The sequence below is a fragment of the Paroedura picta genome, chromosome 2, assembly GCF_049243985.1.
Source record: "Paroedura picta isolate Pp20150507F chromosome 2, Ppicta_v3.0, whole genome shotgun sequence".
Taxonomy (NCBI): domain Eukaryota; kingdom Metazoa; phylum Chordata; class Lepidosauria; order Squamata; family Gekkonidae; genus Paroedura; species Paroedura picta.
This window is the reverse complement of record NC_135370.1, coordinates 182418211-182427988: the sequence shown is the minus strand read 5'-3', so window position 1 is coordinate 182427988 and position 9778 is coordinate 182418211. Positions and strand designations below refer to the sequence as shown.

General features: G+C 49.6%; 1 protein-coding gene across 7 annotated transcripts in view; it reads left to right on the top strand.

The window, feature by feature from the left end:
* The first annotated feature begins 658 nt into the window (after positions 1 to 658).
* FERMT2 (FERM domain containing kindlin 2) overlaps positions 659 to 9778 on the top strand; it is a 126259-nt gene continuing 117139 nt past the window's right edge. Inside the window, exons 1-3 of one of the 7 annotated variants that reach the window (XM_077324066.1) lie at positions 4021 to 4168; positions 4201 to 4248; positions 5795 to 5964. In XM_077324066.1, coding sequence (XP_077180181.1) covers positions 5808 to 5964 — 157 coding nt within the window. In that variant the 5' untranslated portion in view covers positions 4021 to 4168; positions 4201 to 4248; positions 5795 to 5807. Of the gene's footprint in view, positions 680 to 4020; positions 4169 to 4200; positions 4249 to 4367; positions 4478 to 5622; positions 5965 to 9778 lie in introns of those variants that run through there. The other 6 variants (XM_077324067.1, XM_077324068.1, XM_077324069.1 and 3 more) reach the window with 6 other exon arrangements.

Genomic DNA, 9778 nt, shown 5'->3' with positions numbered 1-9778 from the left:
CTCCAGAGGAGCAGAGCTCTGGAGGTTTTGTCCTTTTCTTTTGTTCTGGATGGCCAGTCCATCTGCAGGGCTAGCTGGGCAGGGGTGCACAGAGTGAAAAGGCAGCTGTTTTCATGGAGGGAGAGAGAGAGAGAGGGAGGAGTGTTTTAGCTGGAGTGGCCATACTCAGGGGGCACCTGATCTCTTTGGGAACTTGATGCTGGATTAATGTTTTTGCTGTTCGCTGCAGAAAGTGTTTGTTTGCTCCAATGTACTCTGTATGTGTGTAAAACAAATGTAGTATTAGAACACACTAAGATGCTCTTGTCTAAAGGAAATAAAGTTTCTGCCTTGTTACCTTTCAACCTATGAAGGTGGTTCTTGCTAAATTGAGAAATCCAGCATTCCTGCATATTGGGGGTGGGGGTGCTACATCACTCTAAGTGAGTACAGGTGTCATCTCCTTGAATGGCTTGCCTCTCTTTGCCTTCACCTGGGAGTTTCCCTCTGACCCGGCCTCTTTGTCCTCTCTCTCTACCTGGCTGTCCATGGAGCTGCAGGTCTCTGTAGAGGCAATGCCCTCATACTCCCCCCCCCCCACACACAAGCTGGCCCTTTGTGAGGGGAAAAAGATTAGGCTTTGATTAGGCTTCTCCCTCTCCTTAAGACTACAACCAAAATGTGATCTACTTGAATAAAGGTAAGTTGACTTTTTTTTGGGCAATGTACTTGGGGGATATTTTAATTTGCTCAATATCGTGCTTCTATGACCAAGCAAACTCTGCTGTATAATCCCAATACTTTTGATTACATGAACATGTGGAACTGCCTCTTTCTGCATCAAACCATTATCTTTTCACCCTCCCTTCAACTTACATCAGCCAGGTAGTGGGACATGGAAGACCCAGGTTCCAGCCTCTCTGCCCTAGCAGCATGCTGGTTGACCATCCGCCAGTTATACTCTCTCGACCTAGATCACAGCGTTGTTGTGAGGACAAAAGATGGTGGAAAGGCAAACAATACAAAATGTTTTGGGTATAATGCCAACCTCACCCCCTGCAACTGTCTTTCCTCCCCTTAATTATTGTTTCCTCCCCTTAAATCTACTTCTGTCCCGTCTTTTGTATCCTCCAACCCCACATTATAAAACAAAGCCATTTTTTAAACATACACTTGACATGCTATACATTTGGAGCAGATTGTCTCCATGAGGGGTTTGAAACTGCTTTTGTATTCCATTTTAGTGACTAACATTTTAGTAGCCAATGGCTACTAACAGATTTTTTTTTGTCATTTCAGATTTTGTAGCCAGCTGATAGAAGAACTTATTTACCTGTTCAGAAAATTTGCTTGTGTCAGGTTAGCAAAACATGGGAGATTTGCAATTGACGAAAACTATTTTCTTCTGGTTTTCAGATCTCCCTTGTGCTTCTGAATCGCTGTGTGGTGCTGTGTTAAATGTTTGTCATGCTTCCTTCAATGCAACTTCCCCCCTGCAATCTTCCTCGGAGTTTTGTGTTTGTTTTTAAGGTTCTAAGTTGAGCATTATGCATTAGTGGCCAAAATGTGGCTCTTGAGGGGCAACTTTAAAACCCACAAAGTTTTATTCAAGGTATATGAGCTTTATTGGGCAAGCACACTTCCTTCAGATATCTCCTGGAATCAAAACTCATCTCTGTCACTAACAGAGTGATATAGAAATGTAACATACATAGAAATGTAACAAAAAATACAGCATTCTCTGTCCTGGCCCCCACCTGGTGGAAAGAGCTCCTTGAAGAGATCAGGGTCCTGTCTGAGCTACCTCAGTTTTGCAGGGCCTGCAAAAGGAAGCTCCTCCACCAGGCCTTTGGTTGAGGTCAGCTGAACCAATAACACCTGCTACCCCCCCCCCCCCAGAAAACCCCTCCCCATGACCAGCTCCTGAACAGGCCAACCTATGGGACCATTCTTAACAATGTTGTTACCAATGGTATTGGAACTGTTGTTGGGTATTGGTGTTATTGAAACGGTTGCTATCAGTTGCTGAGACTACTGTTACTATTGTGTTGTTGAGGTGTGCTTATCCCTACATCCCAAGTCAACTGCCCTGAGTTGCAAGGGAAGGTAGCCTGCAAACAAACAAAATATGTGAAGTGTGCATGCCCACGAGAGAAAGCTCACACCCAGAATGAAATTTTGATTCAGGTGGTTCGCCTTGTGGGTCTGAAGCAGCAGAATAAAGCTTGAGTCCAGGGCACATTTTGCAACTCACAAAGGTTTATTCAAGATGTGAGCTTTCTTGGATGGGCATGCACACTTCTGCACTGTCTGAGGAAACTGGTGCACACACAGCAGCTCACACCTTGAATGAAACAATTTTTTCTCAAGTTCAGGGGCACCTTTTAAACCCACAAAGTTTCATTCAAGGTATGAAGAGTTGGTTCTTAGATGCCGCTTCTCTCTACCTGAAGGAGGCTCAAAGCGGCTTCCAATTGCCGTCCCTTTCCTCTCCCCACAACAGACACCCGGTGAGGTGGGTGAGGCTGAGAGAGCCCTGAGATTACTGAAGAAGAAGAAGAAGAGTTGGTTCTTATATGCCGCTTTTCTCTACCCGAAGGAGGCTCAAAGCGGCTTACAGTCGCCTTCCCTTTCCTCTCCCAACAACAGACACCCTGTGAGGGAGGGGAGGCTGAGAGAGCCCTGAGATTACTGAAGAAGAAGAAGAGTTGGGTCTTAAATGTGAGGGAGGGGAGGCTGAGGGAGCCGCTTTGAGCATCCTTCAGGTAGAGAAAAGCAGCATAGAAGAACCAACTCTTCTTCCTCTTCAGTAATCTCAGGGCTCTCTCAGCCTCACCCACCTCACAGGGTGTCTGTTGTGTGGAGAGGAAAGGGAAGGCGACTGGAAGCCGCTTTGAGCCTCCTTCGGGTAGGGAAAACCGGCATATAAGAACCAACTCTTCTTCTTCTTCTTGCATGCAACAGCAAGTTACTTTTGTGCCGTCTTCTTATATTTTGGAGGTGACATGGCACTGCTTTCCCATTAATTCCTGGGTATATTTGCTTCTTGTAAATTCGGTTCTGTTGTCTGAACTCCAGTCTTAAGGTAGAAGTCCGTATCGTGTCGTGGACACGATATAAGAACCAACTCTCCTTCTTCAATAATCTCAGGGCTCTCCAAGCCTCACCCACCTCACAGGGTGTCTGTTGTGAGGAGAGGAAAGGGAAGGCGACTGGAAGCCACATCGAGACTCGTTTGGTTAGAGAGAAAAGCGGCATCTAAGAATCAACTCTTCATCTTCTTCAGTAATCTCAGGGCTCTCTCGGTCTCACCTCCCTCACAGGGTGTCTGTTGTGGGGAGAGGAAAGAGAAGGCGACTGGAAGCCACTTAGAGACCCCTTCAGGTAGAGAAAAGCAGCATATAAGAACAAACTCTTCTTCTTCTTCAGTAATCTCAGGGCTCTCTCAGCCTCACTTCCCTCGCAGGGTGTCTGTTGTGGGGAGAGGAAAGGGAAGGTGACTGGAAGCCACTTTGAGACTCCTTCGGGTAGGGAAAAGCGGCCTATAAGAATAAGGTGACCAGATTTTAACATTGAGAAAGCGGGACACCATTGACGGGGGGGGGGGTTCTTGATTTAAAAATTGGTCTATCACAGAACACGCAGAATGCAAAAATGGTATTGTAATATATATTTTTTCATTTCAATTAAGTACAATTTGCCAGGTGCCCCCAGAGGTCCCTCCAAAAGCGGGACAATCCGGTCACTTTACCTCAGGGTCCGCCGCGCCCCCCCCCCCCGCCCCCCTCGGCCCCGCCCCCTCCGCGCGCTCCCGCCCCCTCCCCCCCCCAACGGCAACAGCAGCAGCAGCAGCAACGGCGGCGCTTCCCGCGCTTTTCCTCCTCCCTCCTCCCTTCCCCGGAGCCAGCCAGCCAGGCCTCCTCCCCCCTCCCCTCCGCTCCCGGGAGTCCCGGATGTTGGCCCCTTGCCCCGCGTCCTCCTTGGCTTCCATAAAAGGGCCGCGCCGCCTCCCGCCCCTCCCTCCCCTCCTCCCTCCCTCCCCGCGCAGCCCCCTCAGGCCGCCGCCGCCGCCGGGGGGCGGGAAGGGCCTCAGCAGGGCCGCCCCTCCGTCCCTCCCTCCCTCCCTGGGCCTCTCCCTGTCCTGGCGGCGTCCTGAGGGGAGAAGGGCGACCGGCGCGGCCCCCACCCAGCCACCCACCCACCCGCCCGCCCGCCCGCCCGCCCGCACCTCCCTCGGTCTCCTCCGGCAGCGCCGCTCGGGGCGGGGAGGTAAGGGACCCCCGACCCCCTCCCCTTTTCGGAGGACCCGCGCTGTGGGGTGAGGGGGAGTAGGGGGAGGGGGCTTTCCCCGTCTCCGCCTCTCGCTTTTGCACGGACTCCCCCCTTCCTCACGTGCACCCCCTCTCCCCCCCCCTTCCCACGCGCGCGCACGGCTGGGTCTTTCTCCCTGGGCTTGTCTCTCCTGCAGCTGTGCCTTTTCTGTTTCTCTTTTGCGCAGGTTTGTCCCTTTCCCAAAGGTTTCCTTCCCAGCACCCTCTTTTGCACGGATGCTTCCCTTTCTCGCATGCATACGCACCTTTGGTTTCCCCCCCCCCTCTCCAGCAGTTTCTCTCTCTTTTGCACGGATTTTGCCCTTTCTCACAGGCAGGCGCACCCCTGGGATATGCTTTCAGTATGGACCGCCGGGGGGCTTTCCCCATTCCCACCTGCAGGCACACTTCTAGGTCTTTCCCTCCCACCGTAATTCTTTCTCTCTTTGTGTGTCAACTTTTGGTTGTTCTTTTCTGGTCGCCTTTAATTGATGCTCCCCCCCCCCCCTCCTAGCACTGTATTGCGTGCACACAATCTTGGTTCTTCCTTTTAGGACGCGGATCTCAAACTGCTGAAGTCCTGTGCTCCGTATTGCATGTTGGAGAGTCTGAAAAAAGAAAAGGCAGGCCCTCTAGGCAGGGAACTTGCGGTATATGTCTGGTGTCTGCTTTTCCTCCCCCTGGAAAGTCAGTTTTCCTCCTCTTCCCGTGGGCACGTAGCTATTTCTGGTCCCTTAAAAGAAACCGGGTGATCCGGCACCGCATCTGCTTAGACGGAAATGAGGGTTTTCTGAACTCTGTGTCTGTGTTTGATTATATCTTTCCTTCAAGGGGAGAGGGGAAAACGTGGACGAATCAAGGATTCAGGGTGACCTGTATGAGCTGAACTGTTCGGCCAGGCTTGCTCTGCTATACATTCCCCCCATGGGTTTCCCCTCGACTCCCTTTAACGCAGGTTTTGGAGTGCGTAGGCACTTCATCCCTCTTAACCGAGATTGAACTGGACCAGTTGTAAACGCTCAGGGACCTCTCTCTTTTTTTAAACGTGGATGATGTATTTGTTTGCGCGAGGCGCTGAATAAATAGAGGAGAGCTATTTGAGCTGGGAGGAAGGACAGCCGAGGTACTGAATAGGGGGGGGGGAACTTCTATAGTAACACTGTCTTTAAATACGCAGAGCCGCCAGGCAGACTGGGAGCTAAATAAGGTTTCAGTTTGCATACCCTTCCAGCTCCCGTTGCTGCTGTTGTTTCAGGCAGCTGGAACTTTGTGCCGCCCTCCCCCTTGACCAGCCTCCTTACGGAGCGCTTTGTAAACTGAGCCGGAGGAGTCAGTCAGACAGCTTGGTGCTTCTCCGAAAGCAGCTGACTTTGGGGGAGCTCCGCTATTGTGCCTTCTCTCCCTTTCTCTTTCCCTTGTGATCCCTCCACCGGAGCGGGGAGGACGGTGTGCCCGAGGCTTCTGCTTCGCTAATGAATGCTATTTCCTCTGCTTCTTGATCGCAGGAAGGAGGGAGCCATGGCTTTGGACGGTATAAGGATGCCAGATGGCTGCTACGCGGACGGGACGTGGGAGCTGAATGTCCATGTCACAGACCTGAACCGGGATGTCACTCTGAGGGTCACGGGGGAAGTCCACATCGGCGGTGTCATGCTGAAGCTGGTGGAAAAGCTCGGTAAGCTGCAGTTATTAGGAGGAAAGGCGTGGCCGTCCTCCTCGCTTTGGTTTTTCTCTGAGTGTTTGGAAGGCAAAGCGGGAGAAGGGTGTGGGAACGGGATTGCATATTTGTGCCTTGCTCGTTTGGAGAACCCTGTGGCTGTTCTAAAACGCTGGTGCCTTCGGGTGTGGATGTGGTATAGTTTTCTTCCTCTCTTGTCTCACCCTCTTGGCCCGTGGCACTTTTTTTCCCCATCTTTATGGAGGTGGCTGTCCTCTTTTTAGCTACGGGGTTGAGCTTGCGCAAAACTGAAGTATTTGAGAGGACTTTCCCACACAGCCAATAGGGTGGCCCCACACAAAAAAACTTCACAAAGTTACTTGGATAAATTAAAGGGGACTGCAGTCTGTATGGACAGAAAGGGAATAGAACAGAATGAGGGGAATGCTCCTTTGCGCAGGGAGAGGCTGAAATGTGGAATCTGCTACCAGAGGATCTTTTGATGGCCACAGGAATAAACAGTTTTGCAAGGGGATTAGATAGACTTATCCTGCAGTGGCTACTAGGCATGGTGACTGTGGAGAACGTCCATATTCAGAGGCACTATGTCCAAGAGCCAGGAGGCAACATCAGGGGAAGGTCTCAGATGGTATGACCTGTTGGTGGTTGTCCACAGGAAATGACTGTGTGTGTGAGACAGGATGATGGACTAGATGGACTATGGGCCAGATCCAGCAGGGCTGTTCTGACATTCTTACTGCTGTGTATAACTACTGTGTGTTGGGTCCTACTCTGCAATTTTGCACCATTTAATGTGTCGTAATGCCTGTGCTTTGCTTCAGTTTGTTTTTAGACCCGGTTGGTTCTACAACCTGAATAGTATTTCGTTGTGTATTGAACGTCCCTTCTTGTTGAGCGCAGGGATTCACTCCTTGAGTCATAAGAACGTAAGAGAAGCCATGGATCCACCTAGCGGCCCTTCCACTCCACACTCTTGTGTCACACAGTGGGCAAAACCCAGGTGCCCTCAGGAGGTCCACCGGTAGGGTCAGAGCTTGTCCCATTGAGCAAGACTTGCTATTGTTGTTAGTTGCGAAGTTGTGTCCGACCCATCGCGACCCCATGGACAATGATCCTCCAGGCCTTCCTGTCCCCTACCATTCCCCGGAGTCCATTTAATATTGCACCGACTGCTTCAGTGGCTCCATCCAGCCACCTCATTTTCTGTCGTCCCCTTCTTCTTTTGCCCTCGATCGCTCCCAGCATTAGGCTCTTCTCCAGGGAGTCCTTCCTTCTCATGAGGTGGCCAAAGTATTTGAGTTTCATCTTCAGGATCTGGCCTTCTAAGGAGCAGGCAGGGCTGATCTCCTCTAAGACTGACCGGTTTGTTTGCCTTGCAGTCCAAGGGACTCGCAAGAGTCTTCTCCAGCACCAGATAAGTAAATATAACTTGCATTCAATTTCAGAGAAGCAACTAGCAAGGATATGGCATTGGCCACCATGCGGGGAAAACAGTCGCTTCAAGAAACAGCAAGTCAGGGTGTGGTGGAGATATTAACCCCCGGTATTAAGAGAGTTTGTTTGCTTATTTGGACCAGTTTCTCTTCATCCTCTGCCCTCACCTGTTTGTATAATGACCATGCAGCTGAATTCTAAAACTTGTGACCCCCCAGTATAAGTGCTTAAAATCCAAAACCAGTCTATGCAGTTGGTGGAGTAGCATATCGAAAGCTTTTATTAGACTTTTTGGCTATAGAGTGCATGTTTGAATGTTAAACTGCTTCTTGCGTGCAAAAACCTGACTCCGGGCCCTGTTGTTTTTTAAATGGGAGAGCCTGGGATGGTGCCTCCTGTGGTCATCCCTACAATCCAGAAAAAGCATCATCTTTTGATATAAAGTGACCCTTAAATGTTAACTAGTGTAAAGATGAAGAGATAATGCAAGTAGGAGTTTTGCTGTCTGATCTTACGCTGAATTTATGGACAAAATGGAGACGGTGCAGTGGAGAGTTGACAAGAATGATCCAGAGCCTGGGGACCAAGCCCCATGAGGAAAGGCTGAGGGACTCGGAAATGTTCAGCCTGGAGAAGAGGAGGTGGAGAGGGGATGGGATGGCTCTCTTGAAGGATTTGAAAGGTTGTCACTTAGAAGAGGCCAGGGAGCAGTTCCTGTGGGCAGCAGAGGAGAGGACCCGCAGGAATGGGTTTAAACTACATGTAGAAAGGTACTGGCTAGATAGCAGGAAAAACAATTTCACAGTGAGAGTGCGTCATTAGTGGAATGTGCTGCCTAAGGAGGTGAGCTCCCCCTCACTGTTGGTGTTCAGGCAACAGATACTTATGCTTTAAACTGATCCTGCATTGAGCAGAGGGTTGCATGCCCCCTTTCCCAACTCTACAATTCTACGCTTGCTTGCAGCTGAAGCAAGGTCGTGTGTTTGACGAATGGGGAAAGTTAAAGCAGGGGTAGTCAAACTGTGGCCCTCCAGATGTCCATGGACTACAATTCTGGAGGGGGCTCATGGGAATTGTAGTCCATGGACATCTGGAGGGGTGCAGTTTGACTACCCCTGCTATAAACCCTTAACATCTCAGAGTCATTATTGTTGCCCTTTGAATATAGTCCTGCATACCACCAGTGGTTCTAGCCTCTTCCTCCTCAAGTTTTGAAATAAAGATGGACGGCAAGCCTAATACCAGACAGGCCCTGCGAACAGCTGGAGCAGTCTAGGCACTAGACCAGGGGTAGTCAAACTGCGGCCCTCCAGATGTCCATGGACTACAATTCCCAGGAGCCCCCTGCCAGTGTTCGCTGGCAGGGGGCTCCTGGGAATTGTAGTCCATGGACATCTGGAAGGCCGCAGTTTGACTACCCCTGCACTAGACTTTGTGATCATGAGTGCAAAGGGATGGGGGAGGGGGAATGATTCCCAAATCGCATTGCAATGTACTAAATTCCAGCTTCAACAAAGGCGCTGTTGTGCGTAGCCGTTTCTTGATTTTGGGGTCATCATGTTCATGTTTGAAAGTATTTGACTGACAAAATACTATGGCAGCTTTTTGCAGTTAATTATAGTATTCTTTCCCTTTTATTCTGACCAGGTTTGCTGAACATTGAGAACAGAATTAGACTGTGAAACGCATGCTGTAATTTTGTTACACACACCTTGCATTGAAGATGTAATGTGCGGGATATTTGTTGTACGTAGACAGGGTGGTGCTTTTTTTGGGTTGTTTTTTTTTTTAAACCACTGGCCCTTTGGAACTGGGAGCTCTTTAGTAACCTTAAAGTGCATGCTGTTTCTCTTCTTCAGGCTGGTCCCTTGGCGTGTGTCTTCAGGAAGGCCTGCAAGATGGCTTTCTTTAGGGAGATTTATAACCTCATGTGAATTGGCCTGATGTAATTGGTTTTGAGTTTTATGGACTCCTAATTTTAATCGTCTTTTTGTGCATCTCGTATACATTGTTTGGGAGTAAAGTAATAAGTATTTTGATACATTCAAATATGCCTCATTTGAAACCAAAGTGCAGTTTATAGCATCATGCTCTTCCATCTGCACTCCCGTTCAGTTAACCACTGATCCTGGATATATTAAGAGGAAGATGCCAGCCTGATCAGCCTTAAGAAGACACACATGATTTTTCTGGCAAAAACGGAGGACATGTAGGACATGTAAGAGAAGCCGGCCCTTTTGTTCATAGTTCTCTCACTTAGCCCCACCTGCTTCACAGAGTGTCTGTTGTGGAGAGAGGAAGGGAAGGCGATTGTAAGTTGTTTCAAGACTCCTCCAGGTAGTAGAAAGGTGAGGTATAAAAAACAACTCTTCTTCTT